General features: G+C 53.0%; 1 protein-coding gene across 6 annotated transcripts in view; it reads right to left on the bottom strand.

Moving 5' to 3' along the window:
* USP48 (ubiquitin specific peptidase 48) overlaps positions 1-19,797 on the bottom strand; it is a 32,537-nt gene extending 12,740 nt beyond the window's left edge. For 5 of the 6 annotated variants that reach the window (XR_008972499.1, XR_008972500.1, XM_057412106.1 and 2 more), the window contains exons 1-15: positions 19,653-19,797; positions 18,692-18,812; positions 17,881-18,028; positions 16,641-16,768; positions 15,434-15,558; positions 14,812-14,920; positions 13,379-13,512; positions 12,939-13,021; positions 12,469-12,648; positions 9,830-9,955; positions 6,967-7,116; positions 3,803-4,003; positions 1,743-1,857; positions 1,425-1,555; positions 23-94 (exon numbers count right to left, since the gene is read on the bottom strand). Coding sequence is in view for 4 of the 6 variants with exons in the window: in XM_057412106.1 (XP_057268089.1) it covers positions 23-94; positions 1,425-1,555; positions 1,743-1,857; positions 3,803-4,003; positions 6,967-7,116; positions 9,830-9,955; positions 12,469-12,648; positions 12,939-13,021; positions 13,379-13,512; positions 14,812-14,920; positions 15,434-15,558; positions 16,641-16,768; positions 17,881-18,028; positions 18,692-18,812; positions 19,653-19,786 (1,957 nt within the window). In the remaining 2 variants the exon portion in view is untranslated. The remainder of the gene's footprint in view (positions 1-22; positions 95-1,424; positions 1,556-1,742; positions 1,858-3,802; positions 4,004-6,966; positions 7,117-9,829; positions 9,956-12,468; positions 12,649-12,938; positions 13,022-13,378; positions 13,513-14,811; positions 14,921-15,433; positions 15,559-16,640; positions 16,769-17,880; positions 18,029-18,691; positions 18,813-19,652) is intronic. The other variant, XM_057412107.1, reaches the window with a different exon arrangement.
* Between the last annotated feature and the right edge of the window lie 6 nt (positions 19,798-19,803).

Here is a 19,803-nt window from a genome sequence, read left to right as displayed (position 1 = left end):
TCCATCCCCCGGACAGACTCACCATGTGGGCAAACGATGTCTTCATTAAAATTTAACTCCTCTTCCTCCTCTCTCTTCTCTTCATTGGATTCATCTAATTAAAGGAAACAACAAAAACCCCAAGCCATGAAGATTGCACACAGTTTCCTCTCTTAAGAAAGGAAGAATCTTTGGGCAAAGGAGCGCGGTTGCCTTCCAAATTGCGGCAAAACCCTCAACCCAAGGGAATCTTTGGAAGGAAATCTGCTGTTCTCCGCTGCTGTGGCCCCCAGGCAGGCGGGATTACAGCCTACAGCCCACGGAGGAGTGCTTTGAAGTGCCTGCAGCACAAGCCTGCCCTTTGTGAGACTACAAAGGACACATTTGTTAGGGCTAAAACACCACAGGGGTTCCCTGCTCCCAGGGATTGGAGTTTAACCTAAACACGGGCTAGGTGAGAGCGCAGGGAGCGGAAACCTGCTGGCAAACATCAGTGCCCTCTTTGCCTTGTGGATGCTGATCTAAACCAGATGCTGCCTGACAAACCAAGGGGCAGCCTGCCAGGGGGTGACAAGCCCCACATTAATCCATAAACGATAGTTAAGAACTGAAGCTCCACAGTAATGCAGTTGGCCCCTGAACTGGAGCATCATAAACATAGTACATTGTTAGTAAGGGTCCCTACCAACCTGCCAGACAAGCACATAGGCTTGTGAGTAATTCAAATGTACTACTCAGAGCTGTGACCTGCTGTGAAACCGCCCCTGAGGAATGAGGAGTGGTAACTCAAGTACCCTTTTTGCACCGAGTGCTCCACCAGCACCAGGTATGATCAGAGGGCTGTGGTGCTCTCAGAGCCATCAAGCCCAAGATCAATGCCATCAGCCCATCATCTCCACTTGCATTCAAGCAAGCTTCTTGCCCTCAGTTCTGACACTAAAAGCTCAACAAAATATCCAGTTTCCAAAGGTTTAAAGAGCAGAGGGCAAATAAATCCCCATCTATTCTCATAATACTCATGATATGGGTATAGAATAGAGGATTTTTTTTTCCTCCTTGGCTGTGTTTTCCCAGTGCTGCTCTACGCTGTTCATCCATAGACCATCAATAAACATCATCAAGGTAATTTTCATGCTTCTTTACCCCCTGGGCTCCCTCATTCAGATAAAAGCAGATGAAAAGATCATGGGTCTGGGGTGGCAATTTTACACAGCTTTGGAAAACTACAAAACTACTTATCTTCTCAGGGTGTGAAGATCACCCAGCACTTTTGAAGCTTATCAAATCAAAAGCTCCTTAAATGAAGGAGCTTTTTTATGTGCTTTATTATCCTCTCCTCCCAACTCACACAAGGAAAGACAAACAGCTACAGGAGCACCCAACGTGTCTTTTGTTAGGAGGTATCAGAGGTATCAGGCTGTGGATGTCCACAGCAGCACAACTACCTTTGCTTTGTGCGTTTCCATTCATTTTCCCATTACTGTGCTCCGTGTCTTCATCTTGCTCATTTAACTGCTCCAGAGCCAGCTGACGCCAGCTCCTCAAGGATGCTTTTCCAACCCAGAACCCGTCATTCCTGCAGAGAGACAACAGCGCTGGCAACACAAATCACATCTCTAGTAGGAGGTGTCCCTGCCCATGGCAGGGGTTGGAACTGGATGATCTTAAGGTCCCTTCCAACCCAAACCATTGTGATTCTATGATCTATTTAAGCGCTTCTCAACCCCCTTTGACAACAGTAGATAGCATCAGGACTTACATACCCCTTGACTGTGATCTTCAGCAGGTTGGTCACGGTTTTGTAGTCTTCATTTAAGCGGTTCTTCAGCCGCAGGATTCGACACCTTTCCACCACGCAGTCCTTGCAAAGTGCTTTCACTGGGGTGACAGGGGAAAGAAACATGATTTATCACACACAGGGCTGAGCTTCTGGCGGGTTTGAAGGTGCTCAGACACGTAGGTACCAACTATGCTGCCTCGAGACCAGAGGTTTCACATGGAAATGAGGAGAGCCCTGGGGTCACTGCCAGATCAGGCCACATTTGCAGGTTAAATGAGCACAAAACACTCCAGAGGTGGGATCTGTTCTGCTGGCTTCACAGCCTTCCGGTACCAACAGTCTGCAATTCCAGCTGCGAGCCAGGGCATGCCAACACACAGCCAGGGGAGCCAAAAGGCAGGAGGGATTAGGCATATTGAAAGAAAAAAAACCACCCATATTGTGGCACTTTGAGGTTAAAGCCAGAAATAACCTCCCCTCCTGCAAAGCTACACTGGAGCAATAGGAGTGGAAACCCTCCAGCTGGGCATGTTCCTCTGGGAGCAAGAGGGGTGCATCCAGGGAAGAAGCTGGAGAAGGCAGTGCATGCATCCATCCATCCATCCCTTCACCCATCCATCCATCCATCCATCCATCCATCCATCCATCCATCCATCCATCCATCCATCCACACATCCATCCATCCATCCCTTCACCCATCCATCCCTCCATCCCTCCCAGCCCTACTCCACAAACAGAGCCGCGGGCGACCTTCCAGTTGACTAATAAATGCTGCCCTGGTTGCTCTCCACAAAGACTGCCTGCGTCACAGCACTTGCTGCTGGTTCTGTTCCTTCCCTATAAGCTCCTCGCAGGAGCTGAGCTAATTTGGTCTCAGCGGGAGTCATGGAGCTCCTTCACAAAAGGAACTCAGCCTGGGGCTCAATTAAGGGATGCCCAAAGACGATCGGGGCTGGGCTGACCCCAAAACTCAAGATGTGTGACAAATGCCCACAACACAAGCACGCAGGCTATCAGGTATGTGCTTTCCTCGAGAGGCAGCTCAGGACAGGCTAGAAGTGACAGACAGGGATTTTATTTGCTTGGCCTGCACATATCCGTGCTGCTGGCTCCAGGGAATGCTGTCCACACAGGATCTGGAGGTAGTGCAGGTACAGACAAGAGTCTGAGGGGTTGCATGTGCAAGTGAATCAACTTCACAAAACCTTCCCAAGTCTTACATTTAAGTCTCTTTCTCAGAAGTCCCTCCATGAGCAGCTCTTCCTAAATGGAGAACTCAGGAATGAACAGACCCGAGTCCCAGACAGGCTGGGCTGCACCCCCAGAGCATGAGCAGCAGCTCAGGGAGGGGATCCTGCCCCTCTGCTGTGCTCTGGGGAGACCCCCCCTGCAGCCCTGATCCAGCTCTGGGGCAGCAGCACAAGAGGGACCTGGAGCTGCTGGAGCGAGGCCAGAGGAGGCCATGGAGATGCTGCGAGGGCTGGAGCAGCTCTGCTCTGGAGCCAGGCTGAGAGAGCTGGGCTGGGGCAGCCTGGAGAAGAGAAGGCTCCTGAAGGGGAGACCTGAGAGCAGCTCCAGTGCCTGAAGGGGCTGCAGGAAAGCTGGAGAGGGGCTTGGGACAAGGGATGTAGGGACAGGCCAAGGGGAATGGCTTTAACCTGCCAGAGGGGAGACTGAGATGAGCTCTTAGGCAGAAGCTCTTCCCTGGGAGGGTGCTGAGGCGCTGGCACAGGGTGCCCAGAGAAGCTGTGGCTGCCCCATCCCTGGCAGTGTTCAAGGCCAGGTTGGACACAGGGGCTTGGAGCTGGGTGAGCTTTAAGCTTCCTCCAACCCAAACCAGGCTGGGATTCCATGGTTCTGTGGTTGCAATCAGACCAACTGTAGTTGCTTGAACGTTAACATCTGCACGTGAACCAAATCACCCAGTGCAGCACAAAAAGAACTAAAGTTCTGATGATGAAGGACAGGTCTGGGACCAGAACAAGGCTCAAAACCATGTTCCGATCAGGAGTTGGAGAAGGCATTTTGTAGCTGACTCCTTACCATTCAGCCGGGGCCCTCCTCCGTATCTCCTGTAGAAGAAGTCAGCCACGTACTCCGATATCCTCTTCATGATGGATATTTTGTCGGGATGGAGCTTGCCATGGGAGCAGAGGCAAGCAGTGTTATCTATGGGTTTGGGAGGAGTGGACTCATCCAGCCATTTCTGCAGCCACTCCAGGGAGATGAAGTCGTATGGGGAACCTGGGAGGGGAAAAAGCACAAAGAGAAACAAGCCCGAACGTGTCAGCGAAGGCACAACGCAGCAGATGGTGTTTTATAATGACTCTGATATTAAACAGCACTTTTAAAACTTCACAAGCTATCAGTGTTGATTAAAACCCTCTGTTCAGTTCGCAAACAGCCACTACAGCTTCCCCCGGCCAAGTCTCATCTCAGCATCGCACGTTTAGGAGATAGGTGCTATGTGAAGTTAAGATATGTGAGAGTAAGCGGTCAGTTCAGATTCAAGCAATCCATATGGAAGCCCAGACCGTTCCAAGTCACACTGCTAAACCTTTAGGGGCTTACAGGAGAGCAGTTGAGGAAGGACAAGGATTTTCCTATCAGCCACTGAGGGACAGATATAGTACCATATGGACATGGAGCTGTTGGAGCAAGACCAGAGGAAGCCACGAGGATGCTCAAGGGCTGGAGCAGCTCCTGTATGGAGCCAGGCTGAGAACACTGGGGCTGCTCAGTCTGGAGAAGAGAAGCTGCGTGGAGACCTCAGAGCAGCTTCCAGTGTCTGAAGGGGGCTGCAAGGATGCTGCAGAGGGGCTCTTCATCAGGGGCTGCAGTGACAGGGCAAGGGGTGAGGGGTTCAAACTGAAACAGGGGAAGTTCAGGTTGGAGATAAGGCAGAAGCTCTTCCCTGTGAGGGTGCTGAGGCACTGGCACAGGGTGCCCAGAGAAGTGGTAAATGCCCCACCCCTGGCAGTGTTCAGGCTTGGAGCAAGCTGCTCTAGTGGAAGGTGCCCCTGCCCGTGACAGGGGGTTGGAACTGGAGGAGTTTTAAGGCCCCTTCCAAAGCAGTCTGGGATCCTATGGTTTAAGCTGTGATCATCCATTAAAGGCTCTTTCTAGAGCGACCTCATTGGGTTACATTGAAAAATAAAAGGCAACAACATTAAATAGACAAGGTCAGTGCTTGCCCCATCCCTTCAGCACCCAACACTCCAGTGCTATTCTGGGCTGCTCTCACCCCCCTAGAATGAGACATCCGTGTGCATTTTACCATTTACAGTGCAAACCGGCCCTGGCTCAAATGTTTAGAAGGTGCAGAGCACATCCACGGCTCAGCAGCAGCTGCAGGAGCAGTGAAATAGCTGTGGGTGAATCCAGGTATCTCAGTGGGCACAGGGTGCCCAGAGAAGCTGTGGCTGCCCCATCCCTAGCAGTGTTCAAGGCCAGGTTGGACAAAGGGGCTTGGAGCAAGCTGCTCTAATGGAAGGTGTCCCTGCCTGTGGAAAGGGTTGGAAGGGATGTTAAAGCTCATTCATGATTCTATGACTTAATACCAAGACCTGCTGCTGATGTGCAAACCCTTCTTTGAGGTCACTGGGAAATGAGGAAGAAATGAGGAGGAAATGAAGCCTGTTCTACGCTGACACAGGGAAAGCAGCTCTGAAATCACCCTCGGTTCCATCCATGAAACGAACACAAATCCTTAACGTTCTGAACAAAGGAGCAGCAGAGAAGCTACAGGAAAACACTTTGTCTTCCAGTCTGCCCCTGCTCCTTGTGAAGCCAGGCTTCAAACCCCCTGTTCCTCTGCAGCACATCCCAGCAGTATTCCCATCTTACGCAACGCCAGCCACACAGCCGTGACCTCCAGAGAATCGCAGCGCTGTCAGAGCTGCTTTGGGATCAAAGTGCCTCCCCCAGAAAGCGCCTTTTTCTGGGGCAGGCTCCACAAAGCTGGCAGCAACCGTGTCTGTGCAGCTGCAGAGAGAGTCCCCAGCTCCCGCGGGATCGCGCCCGGAGCGGCTCTGCAATAACGCTGCCTCCAGCTGTGCTAGCGAGCTGCTGTGGCCTGGACGTGCCCTGCAGCAGGCAATGGGTGCCCTTAGGGTCTTGTCATCTTCAAAGTGGGGCAGAGGAGCTCTGCCTGCACTTGTAAAGCCATCCTTTGGAGCTTTATTAGAAGCGCTGCGAGCAAACCCTGCTGCTGCTGCTCAAGCGGAGGGCAAACACAGCAGGGCCGGGCTCAGGAGCAGTGACTCACGGCACGTTCCTACCTCCACCACAGCTCTGATTTACCAGTGCCACCACACTGCTCGGCTGGCAGGGCCACGGCTGAGCTGGGACAGCCTCGTGGCCCTGTTGTTGGCAAACCTGGTGCCTGAATTGCAGGGGCAGATGTTTACAGGAGCTCCCGAGGTGGCCGCTCGGCTGCTCCCAGCTCAAGCAATGGGCACCAAAAGCTGAACATCAAACGGGTTGAGAGGCTGGGCAGTTCAACTCATTTGAAAGTCCTGAATGACAAATTCCCATGGGATTTTAGGAGATGGGCAGAGAAAGTGCCCCCTCTGCTTGTTTTGAGGGAGAGGAAAACAAGGGAGTGGAATAAAAGTCCTTGTGGTCAGATATGCTAAAGATTACAAGACACAAGGAGTAGTAGGGAAGTTTTAAACCCTACCACTCATCAGGTGGACTACGAAGCTTAGACACAGGGCCTTGGAAGCAGGGCTGAATCAAGTAATTTCCTGCTGGAGGTCAGGCATTTCCATACCCTGTTACCTGCTGATTCACTCGGATCAACAGCTCCCAAACTTGCCATGTGCTGGCAGTTTGAGACCAGCCCTTTCTTCTGCCTCAATGCCACCAAGACAAGCTGCTCACCAGGCAGAAGAACACAGTCAGCACGCATGGAAGCACACAGGAGACTGACTGATGGAGAAGGAGCAAGAGGGAATGAATGACACCAGAGGCCATGAGAATGAGCAGAAAAGGGAGAAAAATAGGTTAAGGCAGAAAAAACAGACAGGGAACAAACTCCTCAGAGCATGCACACAGCAACAACAGGCACCATTCACTCTGCTCTTGAAGAGGCTAATGCATTCCAGCAGTGCCCAGGCCACAGAAGCGAGTTGTGGGTTAGTAACAAAACATCACTAATCTTAACAACAGTCTACTACAAGATACTACCACAATGTCTTACAGACCAGCTTCAGCGGGTAACCTTTTGTAGAGCTCCTTCACCTCCTCGTGCTTGATTTTGCCCCTGGCCACGCTCTGCTTGCGCATCTCGGCCATTTCGTTGCACCACTCCTCGAACTTGGAGTTGTCACGTTCCACCAGCTCCTGCAGGAAAGCTGGTGGGAAAAGGAGGAAAAAGAAACCCCAGTCATTCCAAGGAAAAACGCCAATTATGTTAATTACCCCTGTGATGGGTTACCCGGGGATAACAAGCCTAAGAACTCCCCACGCAGCTACCGACATGAAGCCTTTCCAAAGGCCAAGTGCATGGCTGTTGCTTGCTGCAGTAGTTCTGGGTGCAGATGATTTGAGTGCAAGACAAAGCACCCAAGAAAATCATTTACTCGGGGTTGGTGCTGCATGAAGAGAAACCCTTTGCTTGCAAAGAAGCCTCTGCCAAACACTGGCAGTGGGGGGCCGTGCAGCGGGGCGGCTGCAGAGCCGGAGCACAGCCGGATGCTTTGCTGCCTGCTTCAGGCCCTCCCTGCTCCTCCTCTTGCTCCCACTGAGAGCAGCTCTGCCGTGCTGCCAAGGGCAAGGAATCTGTCGTTCCCAGGGGAGAAACAAGAGCTTTTCACCCCACGGGCACACCTGAAGCCTGTCCTGACGTGCAGCCGCATGGGTAGGAGTGAACTCAGCGAGAGGGGTTGAGAACGTTGCAAGCCCAAGGACAAAAAGCCCTCAGGAGATGGGAGATAAGAATGGGAGGGTGAGGGAAATGGGGATTTTTGCTGTTGCCAGTGGAAAAAGCCCCCAAAACCCCAAACCTCAGCAGGGAAAAGAAGATAAAAAACACTTCCCTTGCGGGGCTGGTGTAAGCAGTGCTTTCCCCTTCCCTTATCGGAAGCTTTCTCCTATTCAGCAGTGTTTTGAAGAGCTAAAATATATCCAGAAAGGTTTAATGCTTGTGTGGCCAGAGAGCACAAGAGCCACCTCGGGAGAATACATGGCACTAAAACCCAACCAGCTTGACCCCCTTGAGGTCAGAGCCAAGTTACATCTACATTCCCATCCCGGAAAAGCCGCTTTGAACGGCATCAAAGGAAAATGCCTCAAATTTACAGTTGCATGAAACCTCCCCGCAACCACAGGGCTCGCTGCTGCCCTTCGCTCCCTGTTCCCTGGCAGCATTCCATGGGAAACAAAGGCAACCGCGGGGCTGTGCAGGAATTCGGCGCTGGGTGGAGAGGCTTCTGCCGGGGTTATTGTTTTGGGCAGAGGGGTAGGAGGAAAAGGAGCGCAAGAGAGCTCAGGAAACAGAGTGAAATGCAGCTCTGAGGCAGGGATCAGCACGAATTCCCAAAGCCGTGGGGCTCAGGGGGTGGGTTTTAGTGGTGGTGGGAGCTGGAAAAGGTTTGGTGTTGGTAAGGGGGGGGAAAGCAGTCGGATTTACCCCCTCCTCATGCAGGTAATGTGAAGAGTGGAGGTCCGAAGGGGATATGCCACCTCTGCTGTGCAGGAGAGGGAGGAAGGTGAACACACCTCACCCCCACCAGCACCAGGGGCCTAATTAATATTTCTAATCAAGCAGCACGCAAATGTGAAGCATCATTAAATCCACAGGCCAAATCCACCGGGATTTCTGCCACCCCCAGTCATTCTGAAGCAAGACACGAACGCGCTCGTACAAAAGCCCTGCTAAGGGCTCCCATCCTCTTGTTTTCACACCATTTATGCTCAACATGGCAAAGATTCTGCAAAAGCACAAGAAACCTGACATCCATCAGGATTATTCACCTCCAGCACAGTACGTGTGCTGCTGGTGACATTTAACCACGCTGCTCCCCTGTGCCTTCAGGAACCCGAGCGGGCTCCTGGCTGCGAATCTCAGTGCTCCCGCTGCCACACGTGTCTCCCAAGGGGATGATCTCCTAACCCCTTCCCATCCTGTCTTGCTGGTTAAGACAGATAAGTGTGAGCTAGCACAGGGGTGGGATCATCAGGATTCCATCATCAGGACAGGGCCACCAAGTGGCTATATGGCACTTCTGTGGGCTCACAGTAGTCACTAAAGGGGCTTGGAGGAAAAAACCCAGCTCCTGGCCTGCCTGGAGCATCCCAGGCACAAACACAGGCAGGTGGGGAATGGATGGAGCAGCCTGAGAAGAAGGACTTGGGGGTGTTGGTCAATGAGAAGCTCCCCATGACCCGGCTTCAGTGAGCACTTGAGCCCAAACCCCCTCCGTGTGCTGGGCTGCACCCCCAGAGCGTGAGCAGCAGCTCAGGGAGGGGATCCTGCCCCTCTCCTCTGCTCTGGGGAGACCCCCCCTGCAGCCCTGATCCAGCTCTGGGGCAGCAGCACAAGAGGGACGTGGAGCTGCTGGAGCGAGGCCAGAGGAGGCCATGGAGATGCTGCGAGGGCTGGAGCAGCTCTGCTCTGGAGCCAGGCTGAGAGAGCTGGGCTGGGGCAGCCTGGACAAGAGAAGGCTCCTGAAGGGGAGACCTGAGAGCAGCTCCAGTGCCTGAAGGGGCTGCAGGAAAGCTGGAGAGGGGCTTGGGACAAGGGATGTAGGGACAGGCCAAGGGGAATGGCTTTAACCTGCCAGAGGAGAGACCGAGATGAGCTCTTAGGCACAAGCTCTTCCCTGGGAGGGTGCGGAGACACTGGCACAGGGTGCCCAGAGAAGCTGTGGCTGCCCCATCCCTGGCAGTGTTCAAGGGCAGGTTGGACCCAGGGGCTTGGAGCAAGCTGCTCTAGTGGAAGGGGTCCCTGCCCATGGCAGGGGTAGGAGCTGGATGAGCTTTAGGGTCCCTTCCAACCCAAACCACTCCGGGATTCCATGATCACCAGATGGGCTGGAGAGGCCAACGCAGTCCCAGGTCACTCACCTGGCACTTCGACTGTCAGGGATTTCTCCCGGGTCTGCAGCCTGTACACCAGCATGTAGGCATTCCGGGAGCAGTGTGTCCCCTTCCCACACTTGGGTTTCCGAGTCTGGGATTTCGATGGCTCCGCTGTGGAACAGAGGGAAAACACCATCACAGCACGGGCTCACTCACAGAGCCTCTGTGAACGGGACAAGTTTGCCACCTAGCCGGCGTCCCTCTGCCCTGCCAGGCCTCCATGTGCCAAGCACTGGGCTTGGCATGAGGCAAAATTGGATGCCAAAGACAGCCCCAAATCCCTCCAGCATTCCTGGAGGCGGGGCAATGCAATGGGACTAAAATTAGGAGCCAGTTCTGAACCGCCCTTCTACAAGAGCCTTTTTCTCTCTCCCCAGTTAAATCTCCCCGAGCCAAAAGCAGCTCTTGGAAAAACATCCTTCCCCCCCGCCCTCAGTTCTGGTCTCCCGACACCAAAGCTCAGAGTCAAATCCCCAGGGAAAGAAAATCTTATTTACAGGTTGTTGTTTGTGAAGAGCCAGGCGTCATCCTGGCGGGTGACAAAGCTTTTAGGGAGCAAAGAGCCACGGAAGCAGTCGTTTCAGCATGACACAAAGGCACGTTGCAGGAGCTGCTGCTCCCAAAGGCAAGCAAACACACTCACCTACAGCTGCAGCTCCCCAAATCAACCTTTTTGGATTGAAAACCAATAGAGGAACAGCCCTGCCATAGGCCAAACTCTAAAGAAGGCATTGAAATACTAAGAAAAGTGTCTGTCTCTCGAAAATTCTGGCAGGATTCCCATGGCTCCCCCCCATCCTCCACTGCATCCAGGGCTCTTTCCTAGACCCTTTTGATTTGCATTTTCTCCAAATGCTTTCTAAATTGTTCCCATCTGGGAACACAGGACCCTGCCCGCAGCAGACCTCTGCTTTACGTGCCCAACCTCCTCCTGCTGTCACAGGCATCTGTAACAAAGCAGAGCCTCGGTTTTGCTTGGAGCAGGCAAAGAACAGATCAAAACCTTAAGGCTCCCAGCCTAGAGGCTTCTCAACACGCTTTGCTGCTACCCTGTGAGCATTCAGCAAGAACACTGACTTGTGGCTCAGCATAAGTTTACAAGACTGAGGCCAGCGAGGTTTGTTTGCATTGAGTTGGCTATGCTGGGTAACTGCGGAGGTTAAAGAGAGAGGCTGAGCAGCTCGTGTTCCCTTTCAGGGCTTATTCCATGTGTCCTGGGTTCAGCAGTTCACCACTAGATGTCTAACCAGCTTCACGGTCTGCTCGGGAGCAAGCGGGTGTCAAACATTAACTGGATGGCGGAGCTGCTCTGGGCCCTGTGAGGTGTTTGCTGGCAAGAGCTGGAAAGGCAGCGGCATCCGTAGGTGCTGCGCTGAAGGGAGATGAATGCCTCGAGGCACGCCTGCTACCCAGGCTTTACAACAAAAGGAGCCTTTTACAAGGGCCTGTAGGGACAGGCCAAGGGGAATGGCTTGAACCTGCCAGAGGGGAGACTGAGATGAGCTCTTAGGCAGAAGCTCTTCCCTGTGAGGGTGCTGAGGCACTGGCACAGGGTGCCCAGAGAAGCTGTGGCTGCCCCATCCCTGGCAGTGTTCAAGGCCAGGTTGGACCCAGGGGCTTGGAGCAAGCTGCTCTAGTGGAAGGGGTCCCTGCCCGTGGCAGGGGTTGGAACTGGGAGAACTTTAAGGTTCTTTCCCACCCAAGCCAGTCTGGGATTCTATGATTCAACTAAATCTGAAATCTTTTCATTAAGCTTTTACTTAGCTATCCTTTGAGAGAGGAGACATTTCCTCAAGTCCAGCTGCAGCAAAGCACAAGCATTCTGGTGGACCAATGTTTCTGGGAACAGATTTGTGCACCATAATGGAAATTTCTGGCATTAACTTCCCCGTTTCCCAATGCTACAAAGCATCCTGCACTAAGGAACACCAAAGGACTGCAAAGCCAAGTGCTCAAAGTGCCAGTTGAAGGCTGAACCACTCCTACATATCAAATGCAGCCAAAGAAACCAACATGTCCAGCCTCAGCCCAAGCTCTCCAAAGAATCAAGACCTTTTCCTATCCAGAGAACACCGGTATCTGGGCAGCATCAGAACAGAAGAGCCCAAAGAGAAGTAAAAACCTCGAGGCAAAAAGGCAGTTTTTGGCTCCCAAGTCATTATTTGGATCAAGATTTGTTTTAATGGAGACTCTTTACTGCCTCCAAGCAAAACACTTCAGTGGAAATAACACCATCATGTGTTAAGGAAACCAAAAGCAATCCTGTTATCTGTCCCTACGCCTGCTTTTGCACCCTGGCCAAGGAAGCAGCACCATGCCTGTTTCATCCCGATAGGCCACTGCTGCCCGAGTTATCAGCACCTTATCTGCTGTGTGGCAGGCAAGGGAAATACTAGAGGAGCTGCTCACGAGGTGTGTGTAAACACTCACACAGGGCTGAGGTGAAGAAAACCTGGCTGCAATTACCAGAAGCACCGTTTGCCACGTTACTGCTAAGAGGTGAGTGACAGCACGCGGAGGAGCGCCGCTGTTTTAGGAGGAACGGGGCCTCCACGTGCTCAGCCTCCGTGGTTTGGGTGAAAAGAGTGATTTTAAAAAGGGCACTCACAACTTAAAGGTTTTACCTAGATCTTCCTCAATCCCCAGCTGCAGTTTCTTCCCTTCCATCTTTTCGATGTCTTCATCATTAAACTTGTACCACTCGCCCGTCTGTGGGTCCTTCACGTGGGCAATGTAGTGCCCGGAGTAGGCACTCACACCACGGTGGATGAGGACAGCACTCAGCTCGTAGACATAGACACCATCTGGAAGGAAAGAGCAGTTAGCCAGTGTTCCAGATGCAACAGCACAGATCTTTCCCTTCCTACTGCTTCATGTTTTCACAAGGCAGCAGGTAAAGACTGCTCCTGAACTTGAATCTCTCCAAGACCTCGCTAAGTAGGTTGTGGCTTCCACAACCCACTTAGTGAGGGAGTTATTTAAAACACGGGCTTCCAACAACTCCTGACATGGTTTCCCATTGAAAAGGGGATTCAGAAGAGATGTGCTGAGGGATGGTGGATAAAGTTAACAAAACAGAGCGCTCAAAACTCACTTTTTTGTTCCATGAAAGGCTCCATGTCAAGCAGCTCTGAGAAGCCGATGTAGGTGTTCAGCTTCTTCTTATGGCCAGTTTGTCTGTGTGGAGGCAAAGCTTCAGGTCAGGGAGAGCAGCAACAGCTCACACCCTAAAAGAACTCCCCCTGAAACCCAAAGGGAAGCCCACACACACTCAATCATAGAATCACAGAACCACAGACTGGTTTTGGGTGGAGGGGACGTTAAAGCTCATCCAGTTCCAATCCCTGCCACACGCAGGGACACCTTCCACTAGAGCAGCTTGCTCCAAGCCCCTGTGTCCAGCCTGGCCTTGAACACTGCCAGGGATGGGGCATTCACCACTACATCCTCAAATTAAAGCAGGAAGAGTGGAGCAGATGACTTGCCAAAGAAGAACCTGGGGAAATCCAGGTTTTACTCCAGTGGGAGGCTCACCTGTCAAACACGAAGCGCATGAGCTGCAGGTTGAGCGTGCAGGGAAGGCTCAGCAGCCTGATCTTCCTTGTGGCATTCTGCTTGCTCTGACACGTCTCACAGAAGTAACGATTGTCCCCTTCTAGTTTTTCTTCCTGAGCAGAGGGGGGGGGGGGGGGGCAGAAAGAAAGGCCCTGAGACCAGGTTATCACTGAAAACTCAACCAGTCCACACCACTCAGCAGTCATAACCAGTCCATGCTATCCCACAGCTGAAGACTGAAGAGCAAAGCAGTTATTTTAACCACTGAAGTCTCTACCCAGCTGCTTTCCAAAACAACCTCTTGGGTAAAAAAAGCACTTTTCAGCATGGCCAGAGTGGGCTGTTTTGACTTTAAGGGCAACTTCAGACCCCATTCCTTGTTCCGAGGTCATTTCAAGGCTGCCAGGTTTGCTCCCCGCTTGACTGAGTTGGTTGATACCAAACGAGGGCCACAGAGAAAGTGAAGAATTAATTAGATTGCCCTTTTCAGAGCTCACATGGACCAAGTTAATGTAAAGCCACATTTCTGCCTGGCAACCCCAGGCCTCTTGCGCTCAGTAACAGACATCACCGTGCAGGAGTCACCGTGTTACATCCATACAGATCCAGCAGCAGGATTAGGCCAGAGGAGAACTCCAGCTGCCCTAAACAAGGCCACGGATGGTTTCACTTGGAGGAGGAGCAGACCAACCTGAAGCTCACCAGTGCAGGGTTTAATGCACGTACCCAAACCAGTCTTTTCCCATAGCAGACCTGCCACAAGTAGAGCAACCGGTTTGCTGAGTGCACCAGTGAAGCTGCTGCCCAGCAGCCAGACAGCTCAGGCACAGAGGCTTCGGCTTAGTCCTGCCCTAAATATTGTCACTCGAATCCACACCTCGAACCTTTAATGTGCCAGAGCTCAACTTAAGACCTAGGATGATTTTCAAGTCGAATTAAGAGCACTTGCAGCTGCTCCCACAGCTATTCCCAACCCTTCCTAGGATTTCAGAGAGCACATTCTGGAGCGGGGAATGTCTCCTGTTGCAGTGCAGATGAGCACTGATATGGAAGATGCAAAAGACAGCCGTTCTCCTGGTGCTATCCACGACAAAGCACGCAGGGATTTCCTGGCAGACTTTGGAGATGTTTTCCCAACTCTGCAGGGAAAGGATCTGAACTGAACACGTTGGCTTCAAAGTGCCTTTTACAGCCACAATGCGCACATGGTTTATGCTCTGGTCCAGAGCCACCCTTTGCTTGCTCAATCCTCATTTTGTGGGTGCACAGAAAATGCATTTCCCTTTGGATGCACCTCAGTGGAAGAACTTGGTTGCTTTGCTTCGATATTGACCTCAAAGGCTGTTAATTGAAGGAAGGAATTAAACCACCTTGCTAAGAATAGCAGGCCTTGAATCCCACCGAGCTCATACCTTAAGGAATTCCGTTATACAGTCTGTCAACTGCTTGTGCCCTTGGATGTTTAACTCCAGCTCATAAAACTTAGACACGAGTTTGGACTCTCTGCCACACTGGTTGCAGCTAGGATTGAAGAAATAAAGACAAAACCCCATGAGGACAGTTCACTGCTGAGGGTCTGAACTCCCCAGCCACTGGTAAAGTACTTTTTGAGCTATAAAACCAGAAGGAAAAGTTTGACACCTCTACACCACAAAACCTCTGCAGGGAGGGAACAGGGTAACAGCATCTACCAGGAGCACCAGCTTGCACCAGTTTCTATACTTTCTGAGGTGAAATCCACAGCTCTGAGAGCACAGGAAGGAAAATACAAGCCCGAAGCTGCAGGACTTCACATTTCCTTAACTCCCTTGCAGCTTTACTTGGTCAATTATCATTAAAGGCTAAAAAGCAGCTGCAGAACTGCACCATCACCACACAGAGAGCACCAGGAAACCTAAAAACCTCTTACAAAATGCTCTGGCAGATGCTTACCTGCTTGCTCCGATTGGTAGAAGGACCTTACCCCCCCTGCTCCTTTAGCTCTAAAGCATCTAAATATTTACAGAGAGGCTCTTCCCAAAGAGCAGCACTTACACCGTGACGTAGGCGTACTCTCCGCAGAACTGCTTCTGCACTATGTTTCGGACATCTGGGTTCTTTTGTTTGGATAAAGTATCTTCCAGCAGCGACATGAACAGCTTGGAAAACTCCTGGGCATCCTGGAAAAGAACCCCCAAGTCCCTTCACAAGCCATCAGAGCACAAAGCCCAAGCACAACCCCGTTGCTCATTTACTACAAATTACCCAGAGCCCTACACAGGGGCTGCACGGAGGCTGCGGCGTGCGCTGCATGGATAAAGAGACCTGTCAGGAGAACTAAAGGAAAAAGAGGAATTTGCCTCAAAGGAGCGTGAGGCCGCCAGCAGGAGGTAACCTGGCTCCTGGCCAGGCAGTCTGACTCTTGCCCTAGCTCCTTACAAGGCTTTGGAAGGGAAAGGAACCTCCTGCAGAGCTTTCCCCCCTGGTCTCAAAGCTGCGCACGCAACACGAGCTGTCCCTGCCTGTGGGGGGGTCTGAAGGGAAAACAGAACGCCCCAAAACTGAGAAGCTGCCATCTCCCCCCTGCAAAGGCCAGGGCCTTCCTCTCCCACCCTGGCTCTCCTTCGCTTTCCTCTTCCAAGAACAAGAGGTTTCGGCCTCTCCTGGCTGTCCTTCCCTATCCCTGGACAGTGGTGACTGCTTCCTTCCCCTCCGGCATCCTCCCAAGGAAACACACACGGAGCTGGGGCTCTTCCTCCCACAGTCTCCATCCGAACTCCTCCAAGTGTACATCCAAGCTGTGTCCTCCTCCTGAGCTCCCTCCAGCTTCAGCAACAGCCCCATGGGCACCACCTGCAGCACCTGTCCCTTTCTAACCCCTCTCTGACCCCCACAGTGCCCCTTGGCTGGCTCCTGGTAACCCCACAAACATCTTCTCACCCTGTGAGGGCCCTTCAACACCCCTGAACTACCCATGGGGGAGGAGCAGCCCATAAAGCCCCTGCCAAAGGAGCTCCAGCTCCCACTCCACACAGTGCTGGGGCCCATCAGGTGCTAATAAAACTCCCTGTCCCCATTCCATTGCCCCCCATCCCATTGCTCTCTGGGCTCCTTCTGATCCCCTAAGCCCCAACACTGACAGGAAGAGCCTGCAGCACCACTCTGGTGCTCACACCAAACAGCAAACCCCAGCTCAGAGACACTAAACCGACACCAAAGGGCAGTTCCAAGGGCTCTGAAGGAGGTGGTTACCCAAACCTACCTGCTGCTGCCCCGTGTCCAAGCCCAGCGCCTTGACAAAGCCAGAGGGGTCGATGTATCGCCGCTTGCTGTTCTGCAGCAGGGCAAACAGGTACTGCAGGTGTTCACAAATGCTCTGAGGCTCATAGTCTGTTAAAACAGCACGTTGCACAAGTTACAGACAGCAGTTCAAGGCTGGAGGTAGTTGTGCCCAGTGCCTGGCCTTTCTTTGTAAAGGTGAACTTAGTCATTACAAACAAAATGGGTTTCTCAAAGCCATTTTAAAATCATAGAATGGCTTGGGTTGGAAAGGACAGGGACCCCTTCCACTGGAGCAGCTTGCTCCAAGCCCCTGTGTCCAACTCGGCCTTGAGCACTGCCAGGGATGGGGCAGCCACAGCTCCTCTGGGCACCCTGTGCCAGCGCCTCAGCACCCTCCCAGGGAAGAGCTTCTGCCTTATCTCCAACCTGAACTTCTCCATTTAAGTTTAAACCCATCACCTCTTGTCCTACCAATACAGTCCCTGATACTGTTAAGAACTGAAGCAGTTCATGACACTGCTGACAGCACAAGCCAAATATCACAGAAACGTGAGATAATTTACAATTGGAAAATCATTCCCCAGGTTGGAAAAAGACCCTTAAGACCATTGAGTCCAACTGCAACCATCCCACAGTGCCTCACATGAGCTGTAAGCAAAGAGTTCAAGCAGCGTGTGCAGACTACCCCCTAGCAACAGCTTCTTGTTAAATCCAAATGGTGAGATATTGCTTAAAAACACCATAAAAACAGGAATGGAAGGAATGGGATCCAGAGGGCACCTATAGCTCTGTGCCGGACACAACGGATGGCACCAGAGGCCATGGTGTCCACTCTGGAGGAAACTGGGAGCCTCAGTTGTACTGGGATCCTAAATTCTTGCCCTCCTATGGGATGAATGAGGCTCCATGATAGAACAGATCAGCCCCATGCAAGTGCTTCCACCCCCAGCACCATCACTAAGTTGGGAAACACTTTGGGAAGCAGCCCAGCAAGAAACAAACCCAAACCAGGTTTTCCAACCAAATCAGATCACCCCTGGGTGAAGAAATAACACAGATAACGTTTGGGTCATTCCCAAAAGCCAGGTAACGGACCCAAAACCAACAGTGCAGAGATGGGATGAGCGGCTGCTGCTTCACCTATGGATTCTCCCAACAAACATGATCCCAGAGTGAAGTTTAGGAGCAAATCCACGCATGGCAGAGGAGCTGCCACCCACCTTTGTCCTTGGGGATGCCCTCTCCAGCCATGGAGGTGCTGGGACACAAGTAGAGGGCTTGCCGGAGCTCCAGGTTCAGAAACCACATCTGCAGGAAGGTGTTGACGTAGCACGTGGCACCGAGGTTCGTCAAGCCCACGAAGGCGTTCTGGTGTGGGACAGAAAGGAGAGTGCTCGGTACCCGGGACGGGAGAGGAGAGCAAGCAGCAATCATAGAATCACACAATGGTTTGGGTTGGAGAGGACCTTAAGATCATCCAGCTCCAACTCCTTGCCACTAAGACCTTGTCACTCAACCTGTCCTTGAACACTGCCAGGGACGGGGCAGCCACAGCTTCTCTGGGCACCCTGTGCCAGCGCCTCAGCACCCTCACAGGGAAGAGCTTCTGCCTTATCTCCAACCTGAACTTCCCCTGTTTCAGTTTGAACCCATCACCCCTTGTCCTATCACTCCAGTCCTTGATGAAGAGTCCCTCTCCAACACCCTTGTAGCCCCCTTCAGACACTGGAAGCTGCTCTGAGGTCTCCACGCAGCTTCTCTTCTCCAGGCTGAACAGCCCCAGTGTTCTCAGCCTGGCTCCATACAGGAGCTGCTCCAGCCCCTGAGCATCCTCATGACCTCCTCTGGACTTGCTCCAACAGCTCCATGTCCTTCTGATGTTGAGGACATACCCAGCACTGAGGCTGTTTGTTGGGAAAACGCTGCCTCTGGCACTGTAAAGCCACATTCCCAAACTCCCTCCAGCTACAGGGGCACCCGAGGTGTTACCTCCCCTCTTCCTTCCCATCTTTTGGGGCGGCTGGGGGATACCTTCTTGCGGCGCTCGCAGTTGGGGTCGTCGATGTTGTGGAAGCTGTTCTCATCGATCTCACCCAGCCACACGTGCTCCCCGATGCCCACCAGGCAGTTGGGGTTCCCCCGGCAGTTCCTCCTGCAGAACCAGCCCCACTGTCACCCTCACCATCCCTTCGGGGGGCAGGGCATGAGGACAGCAAGGGGGGGGCCATAGCTCTAAACAGAGCCAACAGGGGAGGGATATGGGTCCACTACAACCCCCAAAACAATGGTTATGGGTGAATGAGGAGATGGAGAATAAAAAGGGGAGGGGAAAGGGGGACCCCAGGGAGGACGCCAACAGGAGAAGAGGGGTCCCCCACAACCTCAGAAGGATGCCCTATATCTGTGGAGCCCGGTAACAAGAGGGGTTCCCCACAGCCATGAGGGAGAATCCCTGTATCTGAGGACCCAGTTAATATGAAGGGGCCCCCACAACCTCAGGGGAATCTCCTGTATCTGGGGAGCCGTTTATCAAGAGGGATCCCTTATACATGAGGAGCTGCTTAATGAGAGGTCCCCCACAACCTCAGGGGGGTCCCCAATATCTGAGCTGCCAGTTAACAAGAAGGGTCCCCCACAACCCTGCAGGGGAGCCCCTGTATCTAAGGTCCCACTTAATATGACGGCTCCCCCTTAACCCCAAGGGGGGGTCCCCTACATCTGGGGAGCCAGGCAAGCAGAGGGGCCCCTACAAGCCCGGGGAATGGGGGTCCCAAAGCAGCGAACGGCGGCTCTCCATCGACCCTCATGGACCGGGAATCGCCTCAGGGCCTCCGTAGCCGCACGGGGGGGGAGGGTGTGAAGGAACGCGGGGTCTCCCCAAGCCCAGAGGGGTGAAGGGCCCTGGGGGAGCCCCCCTCAGGCGCGGGGTTTGGGTCCCTCTATCACCGGTGGCGGGTCGGGGGCAGCGGCGCGGGGGGGGTGCCCGTGGTACCGGCAGGCGCCGCGCTGGCAGGGCTCCAGCCCGACGCGGTAGGCCGCTTCGATGTGCTCCTGCGCCACCGCCTCGGGAGGCACCGTCTCCGTCCAGCGCCACGCCGCCTTCTCCAGCTGCAGCCGAGGCGCCATCACCGACACCGACCGGA

The sequence above is a fragment of the Pezoporus wallicus genome, unplaced genomic scaffold (genome assembly GCF_028554395.1).
Source record: "Pezoporus wallicus isolate ANWC-B61680 ecotype Strahan unplaced genomic scaffold, APGP_CSIRO_Pwel_v1 contig_14211, whole genome shotgun sequence".
Lineage (NCBI taxonomy): Eukaryota > Metazoa > Chordata > Aves > Psittaciformes > Psittacidae > Pezoporus > Pezoporus wallicus.
This window is presented reverse-complemented; position numbering and strand designations above follow the sequence as displayed.